Raw genomic sequence first — 16,963 nt, 5'->3', positions numbered from 1 at the left:
TCGGGACCTCTGCCTCTCCCGGCCGCCCGCCCGCAGCCTCGGAGCCCCTCCCACTCAGCAGCACCTGCCCCAGTCCGTCCCCTTCTCTCTGGGAACAAACACGCAGCTGCAGCTCAGGCCGGAGCTCCCAGGGCTTTTAACCTCGCCCCTCCCTCATCCTAGACGGCTTCCTGCGGGGTGAGAAGCAGTCCTGCTGGGTGGAGCTCTGAACACCCGGAAAACCCAGCACTCTGGGGGCCTGAGGCAGGAGATCCCAAGTTCCGGCCCAGCCTGGGCCATTTAGAGACTTAGTGAGACCCTGCTCAAAAGCGAAAATTAAACAGGAGCTGGAGATGTAGTTCAGTGCAAAGGCTGTGGATTCAATCTTCAGTAGAGGAAAAAAAAAAGCAATCTCCCGGAAACACACCTCACGAACACAATTTGGGAAATGAGACAGAAAATACAGACTTCTGGGAGTGTGCGCCCTGATGTTTTAAAGAATCACAATGGACTGTGGAATGCTGGTGGCAGGAAGACCGGCAGAGGACACCCCCGTGAGTCTCTGAGAGCCCTGGGCCCGGGGGAGGCATCGGGTTGCCAGGGAGGCCCCGAGCACCGCAGAGCCCAGGGCGGCGGGAGACTCCCTGGGACTCACCGAAGTCGGCAGGGTTGTGGTAGGTGGGGCAGTTCAGACCCAAGTCCCGAAGGTAGGGCACAAGGTTGGAGACCTTCCCCCGGTACACACACTGCCCTTGACTCAGCACATACAGCTGGGGAGGAGAGGAAGAAAAAGCACCCACTTTGGCCCTCTTGGGAAGACAGCGTCGGCTCCTGCTCCGTCAGCCAGTGGAGCAGTTATTCAGCCCACCAGCCAGCCAGAAACCGGGGAACAACAGAAGCAGGAGCACCAAGGGTCTGGTTTCCCCAGCCTGGCTGGCGTCTGGGCAGGGCAGGCGGAAGTCTGGGGGCGGGGTCTGCAGGGGCCTCGGGCCCAGTACCTGGTCGAAGAGCTCGAAGAGCTTGGCGCTGGGCTGGTGGATGGTACAGACGATGGAGCGGCCGCCCTGGGCCAGCCCTTTCATCAGCGACACCACCTGGAAGCAGGACGCGCTGTCCAGGCCGCTGCAAGGCAAGGGTCCATGAGATGGGAGTAGTGGGGACCCCAGGTGCCCAGCTGGCCACTCATGGGGACCGAGCCTGGCACGACCTGTGGAGGACCCAGGGGATGCAGGCCCTGCCCGCCTCGGTGGTCTGAGCCTTCTGGTGAGCAGACCCCTCCCCACCCAACCCAGGTGCTGCAGTGGAGGCCGGGTGCCACTCGGACAGAGCCCCAAGGCACGCGGAGGCTCTGTAGGTCCTGGGGTCCCTCCCCTCCCTTACACCCGCTGCTCCTGCATCTGTCCCTCCACTCCACAGCCACGGGGAAAGGGGAATGAGGGGCTAGGGCTCTACTGAGCTCGCCCCTCCTGGGGCATCAGCATTCAGCAGGAGGGAGGGAGGGAGGGAGGCAGGGCCCTGTCTATTTGCAGTTCTGGGGATTGAACCCACGGCCTCCGTGCTGAGCTACAGCCTCTTTTAGTTTTATTTTGAGATAACGTCTTACTAAGTTACTAAATTGCCCAGTGTGGACTCAAACTTGCAATCTTCCTGCCTCAGCTTCCCAGAGCACTGAGATTACAGGCGTGCACCACCACACCCAGCGACCCAGAGGCACTTGTAAGGGTTCGTTACAGTCACCCCCTCTAAAATATCTTTACAGAGCCTGCCCTGCACTGAGTGCTGGGCGGGGCGAGGGCCACAGAACAGGCTCCCCCGTGACCCTGAGGGCCGAAACTGCCGTGAGCCTGGCTGGAGCCTGGCTGGGAGGCTGAGGCAGGAGAGTTGCACAGGTGAGCGGCTGGCAGGAGAGGACAGCAGAGTCTGAAGAGGATGAGGAGCAGCCAATGCCGGGCCCACCGCTTCTGAACGTGCCACCGTCAGGAGCAAGTGGGCCGGGCTCTCTGCCCGGGGACCCCAGTACGGGTGGCGGGCTTGGGGTAGACAGCGGAGAGAGTGCATTTAATCCGACAGACTGGCTCCAGGAGGCGGAGGCCAAGCTGGGCTCTCGGAAGTGGAAGCAGCCCTCCCAAAACCAGAGCGCTATAAACACGTGGTGCCCTTCCTGTCCGAAGACCACAGCTGTCCTAGCGCCATGCAAAAACAAGTAAAGGCATTGTGCGGAGTGCTCTGGGGTGCAGTTAGGACTGTCACCCTCGAATGGGCTCAGGAAACCCTGCAGCCCCAGGTGCTGCTGGCGGACGGAAATGGGGTCACGGGCCTCTTCCTCAGTGTGTCCTGAGGTACTGGCCTCTAGGGCAGCTGTGCCACAGGGACCCTGCTGTCCTGGGAGACGTTTCCCCAGTCTGTGTCCCCATGTTCAGGTGGTGCACACCTGTCATCCCAGGACTCTGGGAGGCTGAGCAGGGGATCACAAGTTCAAGCCCAGCCTGGGCAATGACTTAGCAAGCCCCTGGCTCAAAACATTAAATAAAAATTTTTAAAGACTGGGGACGTAGCCTGGAATGAAGGCCCTGGGTTCAATCCCCAGTACCGCCTCCCCTCTTAAAGTAGAGCCAGCACACTTGCGTGCTTCCTGTGACCCCACAGTGGGCGGAGCAGCACCCACCGCCCCTCTGGGCCACATCAGAAGGGTGGGGCCACCCCTAGGAGCAGGAGGTGGATGGGGCTCTTCCTGCAAGGCAGCCCGCGGCCTGCTTACCTGGTGGGTTCATCAAAGAACATGACCGGGGGATTATTGACCAGCTCCAGTGCGATGGCCAGGCGCTTCCGCTGGCCACCCGACAAGCTCCCGGTCCGCGTGTTGGCGCAGGGCAGCAGGCCCAGGGCCGTCAGGATCTCCTTGACCTGGGACAGTGGAACCAGAGCCCCGTTAGGGGCTGTCCTCCCAAGCGTGCAGGGCCGCGCCGCCGTCCTGACTCAGCAGCGCCACCCAGCAGCCAAGGAGCAGTGGGGCCTTGACCTTGCCGCTGCCCAGAGCTGGCCCTGGGCGTGGACCGCACTTCCGGGCCTGGCCCGGCGCTCCAGGCAGCGGGGGTCCGCCAAGTATCTGAACAGAGGGTGGACCGGCGGACACCAGGGGATGGACAGTCCTGCTTCTTTTTTCTCTTCTTTTCTTTCATTCTCTCTTCTTTGCAGTTCCGGAGATTGAACCCAGGGCCTTTGCAATGGGCAAAAGCCCCAGCCCTTTTTATCTGGACATGTCCAGACTAGCCTTGAACTTGCAATCCTCCTGCCTCAGCCTCTCGGAGTGGTGAGAGGACAGGCGTGCACCTCCACGCCCGGCTCCCATCAGGGTTCTGACGGTGCAGAGGGTCTCCGTGACCATTAAGGGAAACAGCATGTGCTCTCACCGGCACTGTCATCCTCACCCACGGGACGCCTGGGGATGGGCTCCCTGAAGGCTCTCCACCAGGTGAGCCAGGCCTCCTGGAGGTCGCCGTGGTGCTTGCTGGACGCAGGAAAAAGGCCTTGGAAGCAGCACGAGCTCCAAGTGCCAGCCAGGCAAAGATCTGTGGGCCGACTGCAGCAGACAGTCACTGCACGGAGCCTCCTGCTGGCTGGGACGGTGCATTCTGGAGATGGAGCCCGCGGTCCCCCGACTTCTCTGAAGCGGGCCCGGGGCAGTTGGAGGCTGGGTCGGCTGTCACCTCCCCGCCAGGGCCCTCCCTGGGGACAGGGCCTCAAGGCTCCCTCAGAATCCACCGGCCTTGTCCCTGCCCCTGGCAGCCAACACGGGCCCCTGGGGGCTGTGGCCAGTGGACCCCCTGCCAGCAGCTTCTCCAGGGAGATGAGCTCATCGAAAGGAGGAGGGACTCACAGTGGGAAAATTTCCACTCTGAACTTGTGCATTATTTAAGCAGGGTCAGTACAAAGCCCAGCCCGGGAGATAGAAAGAACCAGGGCACTGGAGCTGACAAGCCAAAGGCAGGTGCAGTGTGGGGTCAGAGACCTGGGTTCGAATCCTGCTGCAGCCTCCTCAAGCCAGCACCACTGGCTCCTCCTCAAACACCGTGCCTCTGGGGGCTGGCACCCCACAAGGCCCCCAGGGTAGCTTCTGCAGAGGCCAGAGGGGGTGGTGGTGGTGGACAGGGCTGCCTTTGTGGCACTTTTGCTCTGAACATGTTTTCCCAGGGCGAGGCTCCGGGGGTCTCCCAGACCACCGGTCGATGGCTCCACTGTCCCAGCTCACTTCAGTGCGTCCACACACACAGTGTGCCCCGACGCCCCGGCTCCCTGCAGCAGGAGAGGAGGCCACTGTGGGTCCCTGAACTTCTGCCGTCCATCGTTTCTCCACGCCCCCAAGACGTGGCCCGTGCTGTGCTCGGCGCTGTGGCGGAAGTGACGCTTCCCAGGTTGGACTCGGAAAGGATGAACAAGGAGCTTGCTTGTTTACATAAATCTCCCTGAACAAAGCTCCATGGCCACCTAACTCGGGCCATCCTGGGGCCTTGCTGTTCAGGCCCAGCCCCGGGGACCTCCATCCTGAGGACCTCCATCCTGGGGACACAGCCGTGCTGAGGGCTCCCCAGGCTCAGGTGCCTTTTCTGGGGAACAACACCACCTCCTACTGCCGGCTGCAGCGTCCCCTCCTTCATGCTTCTAGGAGGAATAAACGACTTCCCCTGGGTACTCCCAGGGGCAGGCAGGAGTCAGTAGGGCGGGGACCGGATGCTGCTGCATCCTGGGGAGGATCTCGTATCCCGAGTGACAGGCAGCAGCTCGGGGTGCTGGGGAGTCCAGGGGCCCCAGGAGCCAGGTCAGGAGGGCTCCCCAGGCGCTCGGCTCTGCCTGCCGAGATCCTCTCCATGCAGCTACACTCTCACACTGCAAGGCCGCGGTTTGGATCAGGTGGGCCAGGCCTCCCAACCCAGGGACCAGTGGCCGTTTCTGCCCCCTCCATGGAGTCTGTGCCCACTTCGGCCCAAGGCGGTTGGAGGGGCTGCAGTGGACTGTTCTGATCCCACAGAGACTGGAGATGGGCAACCAGGTGTGAGAGGTGACCCTGTGGCCACCACAACCCACAGACGTGTGGTAGCAGCCACTTCCAGCCCTCCAGAAGGAAACAGCTTTGCCTTGAGGGGCCTGGGCCTTCGGCTGAGGGTTTCCTTGCCCCGAGGGAGAAGAGCCCAGGCTGGCAGCGGTGGAGGTGACTCCAGGCAGGGTCAGGAAGGGCACACTCGCCCCAGCAAGGCCCGTCCTGATGGTCAGGTCATCCCAGCCTCCTGAGCAGACTGTATCCTGGGCACTTCGGTTCTGTTTGTCCTCATGCCCAGCACCAAAGCCGTCATTTGACTCCACTGCACGAGTCAGTGCAGGCTGCTATGACAAAGACCCGTGCAGGCCTGGCACCATGGAAAGGACTGGCTCAGATCCTGGAGGTGGGCCTGAGATCAAAGCACTCAGGATCGGTCCTTCCAGCTGCCTCTCCCGGCCTGGTGGACGGGGTCTTCTCTCCGGCGTGCGTGCCCTGACCTCCTGTCCTTATGACAACACGGTCACTTCCCCTGAATCAGCCCGGCAGGGCCCCTGCTCCACAGACGGTGATGCCGAGGTCCTGGGGAGTCAGAGCTGCTGTGTATCTTTTGGGGGGACTCAGTCCATAACCTCACTGTCCTCATTCTCGGCGTGGTGATGGGCTATGTGGGGCGGCGTGTGACATCTGCATGTCGAGGTCACGCTGTTCAGGAGATACCAGAGTCCACTCAGGGCTCTGCACCCTCAGCTGCACGGTCGTCACCAGCCCGGTCCCTTTGCCCTGGGTGAGGGACAGACACACACATGACGCCCGCACTTCCATCTCCGCTGCTCTGGGTGAGAGCAATCCCGCCATCTCAGGATAAGAGTTTCACGTGACACGTCTTCTGCAGCAGCAAGGAGCTTGGGAATGAGTTTCTGGCAGCTGCACTGTGCATCTCCCCCTTGCTAAGTCCCCCAGAGGCTGCAGGCGTGGAGCGGAAGGAGGAGGAAGGCGACCCCAAGTTGCCAATGTTTTCTTCCATACAAACATGGTTTAAATTTGCTTACTATTAATTCTTCTTTGCAACAGGAAGGGGAAAATGGCACAAATAGCAGAGCGCTGAATGTGTTCTCAGCAGGTGTCACTGTGCCCTGCTGGCTACTGCACCTGACACCAGGCCTTGTCCACCCCGGGAGAGGCCCCCTTGGCTGCTGGGCCAGGCCCTGAGAGGACATCCGAAGGCAAAGCAGGATTTCAACAAACTCACCTTACAGCGAAAGCCCCAGCAGTCTAGCAGGAGAGTGGAGGAGGCCTGCCTGTTGGGCTTCCCTGGGACCAGGTGTAAGGGACTGGTCACCCCAACTGTGACCTTCTGGGGCTCCCGCCGGGCCTGCTGCCTACACCCTCCCTGCGCCCTGGGAACTTGAGGAACCAGGAAAAGTGATACATGGAGTGAGAACATCTCAGTCATGCTGGAAAGCTGTTTATTTTCTTTTTTAAAGGCTGGTTAATAACATGCAAGAACCAAAGTTTTTCTTGCCAGCATGTGTGGGTGAGGAGTGGTTATTTTTAAACCAATGACTAATCATCTTCATTGTTAGTGTTGTAGAAAAAATAATTGGATCTAAAGTGTGCATGGTGTGATCTAAAACTATGACAAAGGTTTAAATTTTTTAAAAATTTCTTACAGTGAAAGATACATTGCCAAGAATCCCCTCAAAATGCTCCCCCTCACTTCCAACACACTCCTCCCACTATCCCTGCCACTTCCTGTGGCAGCTCTGGAGTCGTCTTTCCTGGGTGTCTTTACTGCACTGTCCTGGTTGCCTTGATGTTGATGTCCTGAATGGATTCAAAACATTTCCCTTCCATGGTCATTCTGACTCTGGGGAAGAGCCAGAAGCCACACGGTGCCAGATCCGGTGAATACGTTGGATAAGGACACAGCATCGTGTTTTCATGAGCTGCCTTTCCACTGGATGGCGCTCAGCAGCAGCAGATACTGCATTTTTTATCACCCTCATAAAGACACTCAGGAAAAAGGACTGCAGAGCTGCTTCAGAAAGTGGCAGGGAGGACGGGCTAAGTGTGCTCGAAGTGAGGGAGAGGATTCTGAGGGGCAATGTGTCTTTTACTGTAGTGCATTTTAAAATTTAAACATTCACCATGTATTTCAATTGCACCTTGTGTTAAGCACTGAAGGGCAGCATACGTGTCCCCAGCCTAGGCGGGTGTCCACAGGTCACCTGAGCACTAAGGCTGTGGTCTGAGAGTCACAGCCACATCCCTGGGACTCTGCAACCCATGCCACCCACTGAGATGACCCTGCCCCACACACATGAGAGGCAAGGACAAGGGGGCAACAAAGGCCAGTTCTGAAAGCCCCCATGCTCCCTCCAGACGGAGGCCACAGCCCCTGGACACGTGTGGCCCCAAGCAACACACTCACCATCTCCCTCCTGCCTTCATCCTTCTCCTGCAGCTTCAGGTGCGCGGACACCTGCAGGAACAAGGACAACGATGGGACAGCTGTCAGGCGCGAGCCTCTCAAGGCCCAGGGTGGGCCGGTGACCCGACAGCTCCCAGGCACCGCAGGCCTGCCCTCCTGTGGCGAGGGAGGCAGGGGTGGTCACAGACAGCAGTGCAGCTCCTGCCCTGTGTATTTAGGAACCACGCCCCACACACCCCTGTATCTGGCAACTGTCCACAGTGGGCGTCTGCCACCGCAGGAGCTGGGAGGTGGAGCCCACCAGGAAGCCAGATCTGCTCCGTTTTCTGAGATGCTCTTTACTGGGACAGCCCTGGATGAGGCTGACCAGGACTCTCTGAGCAGGACTCTCCACCCAGCACCCATGGTCTGGGGCCCACTGGGTGCCTCAGTTTCTTCCTCGCCTGCCTCATGAACCAGGACACTGCTGAAAGGGTCCAATCTGAGGCAGGGAGCCAGGGCGGGGGAGAAGAGGTCCCAGGCCCCAGAGTGGGCCGGGCAGCTGTCTGTTGGGTGACACTGGGCGTCACTTCAGTCTGCCTGGTGGCTGCGAGGGGCAGAAGCAGCACATTGAAATGCACAGCTGTGTCTGACGTGTGGCCAGCATGGACGGCCAGGGCCATTGCAACCCGGGAGACGGGACCTTCTGTGGGAGAATGTGTGACAGGCTCAAGTTAGATGGGTTTCTCAAGGGCACAGTGGGGTTCCCCAGCTCGGAATCTAGCTGGATTTGATTCTGGAAGCAGATGTATTTCACAGTACTGTGTGGTGACAGAACTGGACAAGGACAGAGGCATCACCAACTGTGTCTGCAAAGGAAAGCAGCGATCGAGCTGGAAAGTCAAAGCGATCGCTGTGAGCAGGGACCGCCCAGTCCATCCCAGCCCCACTGAGGGCTGAACTTGGGTCGCCCAGGACACAGATGCGATTCAGGGACCAGCAGGTGGTGTGTGAAGACTGTTTACTAAACACGCAGAGCAGCAAGCATTGGGGAGGAGGAGATCCACAGGCCGCTTGTCCTGGTCTATCTGCACACACCTCTCAGTTCCCTGCGCCCACCAGAATGCCCTCCCAGGGCTCCATGCTGCACCATCTGGGTGGAGTGGTGTCCTCTGACCCATAGAACACACAGTACTGGGACGATGGATGCGAACAGCCCCGCCAAGCCCTCTCCTTCTGCTCCCCACAGCGCAGGTGAGAGCAGATCACATATCTGAAATCACACCCTGGCTCTCTCTGCTGAGCCAGGACTCCCTGGGAATCACGTGAAACACTCCCGGCTGCTGCTCTCTGACATCTCGGGGAGGAGGCTTCGCCCAGCCCAAGTCAGGAACACAGGGCAGTCCCTCTCCAGGCCAGGGACACCACTGCACACACCCATCTGCTAATCTGAGAGCAGCCCAGTCTCCTCATCCCCTGTGCTGCCTGGAGAGACACCACCTTGATGGGGGTTTCACGCTGTGGACAAGGAGAAAGCGGAAGAGCAAAGAGCCACACTCTAAGTGAGCCTGGATAAGCAGCCAGAGCTAGGGGCCGATTTGAGCAGGAGGGATGCTGGCGGCTTCTACCGCTCGAAGTACTGCATGGATGTGGGCTCTGCAGCCATGGGCTAGGCTTTGGTAGCCAAGGTCCGTGCAGTTGCTCTAGAAGTGCACTGTCAGCTCCGCCTGGACCCTTCTGTGGCCCCAAAGGTAAGGGTGCAACCTCCTTCAACACGAGATTTACCCACGGAGGACCCAAGTGAAGACTATAGGAAGACTTCTGAGCCGCGGAAAGAAACAGTGGCAGAGCTGTCACAAGGACACGTGCTGATGAGCACATGTGTCTGTGGGATCCACTCCACTTCCTGCACCATTCCATGCCCTATTCTGGCCCACCCTGTACCACCTGGCTCCCAGCCCCACGTGGCCTTTGGCAGCCTGAGACCCTGGGCTCATGGAGTGGCTCCTGCAGGCTCCGCCTCACACCTGCTTTGCTAATATCACACAGCTGGTGACCCTGTGGAGCTTTGCGCACATGACACAGGGACCCAGCAGGGGCTCAGCCATCCCTGGCCACACAGCTGCACCTGGCAGGCAGGTGAGGCAGAGAATGAGACGCTCAGGCCAGGGCACTGGGGAGGGTGGAACTTGAGCCAAAGACACAGAAGGGCTCCCTGACAGCCAATGGATGGAAAGTCCCTCCACTGTGGGAGGAGGACTGGTTGCTAAGGAAACCATCGCCTTGGTCAGGGATCAATGATCTCAGAAGCGGGACCATGACTGACAAACAAGGTGCATCCAACTCATAGCACGGGGGTTATTTTCTGTGTAGCTATCCAAACAACGGGCCTAGGGCTGGCAGCATGCTGCAGGGAGGGCATCCAGGCCAGAGGAGCAGGGGGCAGGCGGGACTCACCATCATGGCCTCCTGCACGGTGAGGTGCGGCAGCAGCATGTCGTCCTGCATGATGTAGCAGGACACCTTCCGGAAGCAGCGCAGGTCCCGGGGTAGCCCGTTGATGAGGACTGTACCTTTCATGCCGCTCTCCCTGCAGGGTCGGGACAGAGGAGGCCATCAGCCCTGCCCCTCCTGCTCCTCGCTGCCCAGCTGGCTGGGAGAGCAGGGCCCGAGAAGTGGCCCTTCCAGCCTCCTGCACAGGGACTGTGGGCACAGGGGGACGGGAGACCCAGTCAGGCTCTGTGGTCACCTGCAGGGAGACGCCCAGGCCGGGAAAGGACCGCACCGCACGTCAAGGAGAAGCGGCTGCACTTTCTTCACCTACTCAACACAGACACGGGGATGCTGTCAAATGCTCCCCGGCGTGGTGGGGTTTGTGAGGTTGGCAGCTGCTTCCTCATCCTCCTCCGTGTGCGCACATGCGTGTGTGTGTGTGTGTGTGTGTGTGCACGTGCTACTGGGGACTGAACCCAAGCCCGTCACACTGAGCCACATCCCAGCCCTCTCCATTTTTTTGAAACCCTTTGAATCAGGGTCTCTAAGTTGCTAAGCTGCCCACGCTGGGCTCGAACTTGCAATCCCCCTGGCTGAGCCTCCCTGAATGCTGGGATTACAGGTGTGCAGCATCCTGCCCGGCTAATAGATATTTATGATAAAGTTTCATTTATAAATGAAGCAGGGGAAAAGGTGAGTAACCGTAACTGATGATAGAACAGAACAGCAGTAACAACACACTGCTCTGCTCTAAGCTGCCTGCATCTGCAGTCTCGCACTTCGGGGCCGCTGTCGATAAAATGAGTGCCACCCAATGTCACAGCAGTGGCCCTGGTCTCCCAGGAGGCTACACATGCCCAACCGGCGGGCGGTGTAGACAGCGCGGACAGGCTGCACAAGGGGAAGGGGTGGGACGGCGTGGAGCTCATGGCACTGCTCAGGGCAGCGTGCACGACAAGCTTACGAGCTGTGTATTTCTGGAATTTTCCATGTAATATTTTGGGGCTATGGCTGACTGTGGTTATCTGGAACTCCCGGAAGCAAAACGGTGGGTGAGGAGTATTCTTAAGGCTACCGTTGACTACCGTTAGCAAGAAGCAGCGAGAACTGAGAACTGGCTTTGGCTGGGAGCACTGGCGTAGGCCTGTAATCCCAGCACTCTGGGAAGCTGAAGCAGGAGGATCTAAGATTGAGCCCATCCTGGAAAACTGAGCAAGACTGGTCTCAAAAAAAAATTTTTTTTGTACCAGGGATCAAGCTCGGGACCTTGCGTTTTGGAGGCAGGCGGCAGAACCACTGAGCTAAATCCCCGGCCCTAATTTCGCCTCGCAAGCTCAAGGTCCTGAGTTCGATCCCCGGTACCAAAAAAAGAAAAAGAAAAAAGAAATTTTTTTAAAGGGCTGAGGATGGAGCTCATTGTGAAGACCGTGGGTTCTATCCCCAGTACTGAGCGGGGAAAATGCATTCTTTTAAACACTTCAAAAGGTTGAGATTGTAACTATTCACAAGCAGATCACATGGGCGCCTATGACCACTTGTTTGGGTTTTTTGTTGTTGTTGTTGTTTGTTTTTTTGAGGCAGGATCTCACTGTTAGCCCAGGCTGGCCTTGAACTTGCGGTGATCCTCCTGCCTCAGCCTCCCTGAGTGCATGCACCACCGTGCCTGCTACAAAGTTCTCCACCACTAAGGAAACCACAGCCCAGCCCGGCTGAGTGCTCCCTCTGTCCCATCTGAAAAAGCCTGGTCTTATTTTCCAGCACTTCCTGCCTTCCCTGTCCTGACCCTGACCTTCCTACTTCTGGTACTGGCAGGGCCAGCCCAGGTCTGAGCTCCCAGGGCGGGTGGGCGGGAGAGCTTTGTCCATCTGAAAGGTGAGGCCCTGCAGCACCACTGGCTCGTGCTTCCCCCAGGCTCCCGCTGGGCAGCAGCAGGCTCTGCCACCACGCAGGGCAGTGTCCTCACCTGTATCCGGCCAGGATGTTCATGAGCGTGGACTTCCCGGCCCCCGAGGGGCCCATGATGGCCACCAGCTCCCCACTGCTGAACTTCCCTGAGATCCCTTTCAGGAGCGTCTTGTATCCTGCAAAAGGCGGACACGTTCACTCGGGGACTGTTACAGGCTCTGTCTTCTCAGGCAGTGCGTCGGCTGACACGCTGCACCTGGCGTCCCTGTCCATGCCCCCACGGGCTGTGATCAGCAGCAGCAGCAGCACGTGCACGTGGGGTCGAGGTCCCACTTTAGGCCCCAGCGTCCCTAGGGTGGCACACATTCGCCTGTGTTAATCAGAACACCACCCGGCATTTCACTGACCAATTACTTATTTATACTTTATACATTGACATAAATTATTTATACAGAATTTACTTACAAATAACTGCTCATAATTAAATAATCAATACATTATTAATTCCTTCATTAATAATGAAAGGAGCCCACAATCACATCAGATGGCTTTGGATTTCTGCCACGTCTCTCGTGTGACACTTCGGAGCAAAGCCACATTCATTTATTCTCCAGGTGGACGGCGGGAGCGTGCTAGGAGAGATCAAACGGAAGCAACCGGATCATAAGCTCCGGCCCGGAGTACCAGCCGGGTGGGGGTGGTGCATCATGGGAAGGCATCTGGACCTAAGGAAATGTGAGGTACTTGCCCATCACTGGCTGCCGATCCTCCCAGGCCCCCGGCACCCAAGCCAGTGAATCTGGCTGCCCGGGTCCAGGGTTTCTCCCTGCTGGCTCCTGGTCCCTCACCAACAGGACACTAGCATCCCAGTCTGTCTCTAGCTCCACTGACCTCAGACAGGGAGCCCCTGCAGCTCTGTTTAAGTCAGGCAGAAGAGGAAGTCAGGGAGCTGGGCCCTGCGCCTGGTTCTCTGAGCAGAGCAGAGTGATGGTCGCCCCAGGAGTCAGGGATCGTCACCTCCATGGGAAAAGGGCCCAGGGCCTGAGGGACGGGCAGAAGGGCAGCTCAGAGCTGCACACAGGTCCGGCTCCCGCTGTGTGGACAGCAGAGGACTCAAGAGGGCAGGGCAGCCAGCTGGGCCTGCCTGGTAGATGGACAGACAGACAGAAGGGCTGGGACCACAGGACCCTGTCCTCCCCAAGGCCAGGCTTCCAGCACACCGGGTCCTCAGAGAGAGCTCTGCGTCTGGGGCCAGGGCTAGAGAAGTGGCCCCCGGGGGACGTGTGTGACGTCCTGAGTGAGCACTCAGCCCCCAGTGCCCACTCATTACTCCGCCCGTCCCCGGGTTCCCAAGGCACCCAGGACCTGGCCCCACCGGCTGGCGCCCAGTGCCGCAGGCAGAACCCTCAGTGTCCCTGGGACCCGGGGGCCCCGCCCCGCCCTGCTCCCTCCCCGCCTCCCCTCGGTCTCTCCTCCTCCCCTCTTTCTCTTCCTCCTCTTTTACTCGCTTCTCTCCCCCTCGGTCCTCCACTCTTTCTGCTCCCTCTCTTTCCCCTTCTTCTCTTCCTAGCCACCTTAGCTCCTGTCTTTGTCTGCCAGTCTCTCTCTGAGAAGCAGGAAGCTCACCCTTCTCCCAGTCACCCGCGGGGGGTGTGCACGGTGCACACTGCTGACCGGATGTTTCCCAATCGCGTGGACAGAGGCGTTTAGTGTAACGCACTCAGCGCCTGCCGACCATGGAGGCCTCTGAGCTATGTCCTCAACAGACTTCACTTTTGGACCAGTAGCAATCCTGAGAGCTGTCCAGATCACGAGGAAGGAGACCGCATCCAGACAAGACTGCTTCTCCTAGGGCCCCCAGAAGGCCCGGACGTGACCTGGGCTGACCGCCGTCGGCAGGTCCTGGGCCCTGGCATGTGCAGGACGAAGCAACTGTCCAGGGGGCTAATGGGCAGTGGGTGGCCTCTCTCGCTAAGGGAATCTGGTGACAGCCACTGTCTCAGGCATCGCTCTCCTTCCTCGAGCAGGGCAGACGCCCACGAGTGCCAGCCAGCATGCACCGGGCAACAGGAAGGCCCAGGAGCCCCTGAAATTGCAGCTGCCAGCACTGCCTGAGGTCCAGCCACACACAGGACAGCACCGTGCCTTTGGAGCCCACTGGTGTCCCCGTGTCTCAAGCTGTGTGCACCTAAACCTGTCCCCAGGTAGATGGTACCTGTCGCCAGTCAACCCCAAACAGTGGCGATCAAAACGAGCCAATTTGATTTCAGAGCAGTGACTTCGTCAAGCAAATTTCACCCAAGCACAGCACCAGTGCAGCCTGATGAGTCCCCGTCCCTGCCCCAGCCCTGGCGCCCCTCCCCAGCCCTCCAGGGTGGCCGGGGTGGAAGCTGGGCAGAACCCCAGGGCTGCCACCTGCACGCGGAGGAGTGGAGGAGGACAGGAAGGACACTTTCCTCCCTGGACATCGGGACCACATCCCACCGCCAGGGAAAGACCAAGACCCTTCCTCTGTGGACCGGAAACTGCTCCCCACAAGCCTGCAAGTCTGTCTGCTGGCCTCTGACTCCTGCCCTGCCACCCGCCGCCATCACCAGGCAGCAGCTCTGGAATGAGCTGGTTTCCAGGCCACATTTCAGGATGCCATGGACAGGTGGAGCCCCCAACTGTCCACTTCCCACAACGGACAGGGCCATGGGAGGGAAATGATATTAGTCGACACCTGTAAGGGTTCAGGGGATGCTGAGCGAGTACTGTGATAACACGCAAGGGCTCAGAGAGAGTGAACAGTGGCCTGAGGCCACACAGCCAGATTCCCTCTACCTCCGCCAACCCATGGCAGCTCAACAGCTCGATCCAGGACTGTGCACCTGGTCTGCTACTGCTGGACTACTGAAGAGGATGGGAAGAAATCCCACTCCCTGCCCCAGAAAGTAGAAAGCCCCCAGGTCTCCAGGGCCAGGTGGACCCTGGGTGTGGGCAGGCCTTCCCAGCACCAGTGTCTTGAAAGCCAAGGCTGGAAAAACCCTTTGTCCATCAGAAAGCGCTTCTCTCTCCAGGTGGATTCTTCTTCTCTTTGTGGCCTTTTCACCCCACAAAACCTCCTAGAGTAAAGAAAAAGAACTCTTAGCCTGGAGTGGTGGTGCAGGGCTTATCAGCCCAGAACTCTGGAGGCTAAGGCAGAATTGCAAGCAGCTCAGTGTGAAGGCCCTGGGTTCAATCCCCAGGACTCTTGCCAGAGTGTTCTTCCGCCTCTCAGGAAGAGCTCAAGCCTGCTGGCGTGGAGCCACTTGAGACAGAGACCTCTCCTGCCACCGGCCACCACGGGCCCCAGCAACAAGGGGACCAGCCGGCACTGGGGGGATCGGGCGCTTTGGGCCCCCACTCCCGGCTCCCAGCCAGGGCCTGACCCCAGCCACCGAGCTGCACTGTCTCCCACGCCTAGCTGGGCGGGCGCCACCGGGGAAGTGGGTGTCAGGGAGAAGCAGGTCCTTGTTTTGTGATTGTGCAAACAGCAGATGCCACACGGATCTCATCTCTCTGAGACCGACTGACCGTTGGACTCCCCAGCAGTTCCTGTGCCTAAACATGATCTCCGACAAACAGAAATGGGTCCTCCGGGTCCAGAGCTCCGGGCAGGGGCCCCACCGAGCCTGGCCCTTCCTTTCTTCACCTCCTGCCACTCGCCACCCAGGTGGCCCAACAGGCTGCTGGGGTGGGCTGGGCGGCCTCAGGGTCCCTTGAGGGAGTCCCCAGGAGCCTGGAGAGAAGAACCCCTCAGGGCTGCGGGCCGGGACAGGGTGGCGGTGAGCTTCTGGGTGTCTGCCCTTCTTTCTTCCTGTGGAGAGGTGTTTCCTGCTCCTTGGCACCTGCCAGCACAGGGCGGGAGGGGTACCCCGGAATGAGAGGGGCAGTGAGGAATCCCCCTGCTCCTGTGGGGTCTCCATGCCACCGGCAGGGGTGGAGTGGAGGCTGGACTGCCAGGCTACACAGCACGGTTCAAGTGTTTTCCTGAGCTCTAGAGCACAGCTTCCACTGCCAAAGACCAGGGCACGGTAATCCAGCAGGGCCCTCAGCGTGGGGTCTGTCCAGCACCAGGGCCATCCGGAACACGGTCCCTCCCAGGTCTCCTCTCCTGGGAAGGGACACTGCCAAGGCTGAAGGCCGACGGAACGGGGTGGACAGATGCGCCCTTCCTGGCGGGGTGGTGGGCACGGGTATGGGCCCAGGGGGTAGAGGAGGGCCCCGGGGAAGGCGGGCTTCAACCGCAGCAGCAGGGCTGGGGCACGCGGCTCTCTTGGATAACCTCCGCCCCTGGCACAGGCAATGTACCCGCTGACAAGGGCGCTGCCCTCCGGCCCTCGCCCAGACTTCCCCCAGTGCTTTCAGTAAGGGAAGGAAGCGACCTGCAGCGGGCACCTGTCCCCGGAAGTCCTGGGACTGGCTGCTAGCAGGTGCCCTGCTCCGGGTGGCCAGGGATGCAGACTCCAGTCCCCTCTCTAGCAGGGTGTTCTCACCCACCTTTGCCACACACATGTGGGAACTCGGGTGGGGGAAGTCTGAGTGGAGGGGAGATGGATACGGGGCGGGGAGGGACGAAGGGAGGACAGATGCATGGTGAGGCGGGTGGAGGGGCAGATGGAGGCCTAGGTGGAAGCAGGGATGGACGGAAGGCGCAGGCAGGGAGGAAGGACAGGGATTTCTCAGGTAGACAACCGAACAGGAGCCAAGGGTCCTGCCCGGCTTTCTACTGAAATACGCAAGGGGTCCTGACAGGAGGGCTAGAGACGGGATCTCCGGGTGCAATTCAATGCTTGTGAAATTGTATTTTATCGAGACCAGACCCCCAAGCTCACTGTCTCACTGAGCTTGGACCCAATTTCGCCCCCTGTCGGAAGGAAGCGGGTCTCTCCTTTCACAAAGATGTTTTCCAGTTGGCTGTAAACAAAGACACTAAAAAGAAATGCAGGAGGGCCGGGGATTTAGCTCAGTGGTTCCAGCACCTGCCTGGCAAGTGCAAGGTCTGACTTCGATCCCCAGTACCAAATAAATAAAATAAAAAGAAATGTAGGAATCCTAAGAAAATTACAAAGAGCCGGTGATAAATGCAGATCACTGACCACTTTTAATTGCCTGTGCCT

General features: G+C 59.2%; 1 protein-coding gene across 9 annotated transcripts in view; it reads right to left on the bottom strand.

The window, feature by feature from the left end:
* Positions 1–16,963, bottom strand: part of Abcg1 (ATP binding cassette subfamily G member 1) — a 51,625-nt gene that overhangs the window by 11,988 nt on the left and 22,674 nt on the right. For all 9 annotated transcript variants that reach the window (XM_021256334.2, XM_021256335.2, XM_004842445.3 and 6 more), the window contains 6 exons: positions 11,881–11,998; positions 9,882–10,014; positions 7,446–7,496; positions 2,738–2,883; positions 978–1,101; positions 635–749 (listed from right to left, as the gene is read on the bottom strand). In XM_021256334.2, the coding sequence (XP_021111993.2) occupies positions 635–749; positions 978–1,101; positions 2,738–2,883; positions 7,446–7,496; positions 9,882–10,014; positions 11,881–11,998 (687 nt within the window). The remainder of the gene's footprint in view (positions 1–634; positions 750–977; positions 1,102–2,737; positions 2,884–7,445; positions 7,497–9,881; positions 10,015–11,880; positions 11,999–16,963) is intronic.

Source organism: Heterocephalus glaber, unplaced genomic scaffold (genome assembly GCF_053883595.1).
Source record: "Heterocephalus glaber isolate CG9 unplaced genomic scaffold, H.glaber_assembly_v1.0 deba00000122, whole genome shotgun sequence".
Taxonomy (NCBI): domain Eukaryota; kingdom Metazoa; phylum Chordata; class Mammalia; order Rodentia; family Bathyergidae; genus Heterocephalus; species Heterocephalus glaber.
The sequence above is the reverse complement of the archived record's forward strand: the minus strand, read 5'-3'. Positions and strand labels throughout refer to the sequence as shown.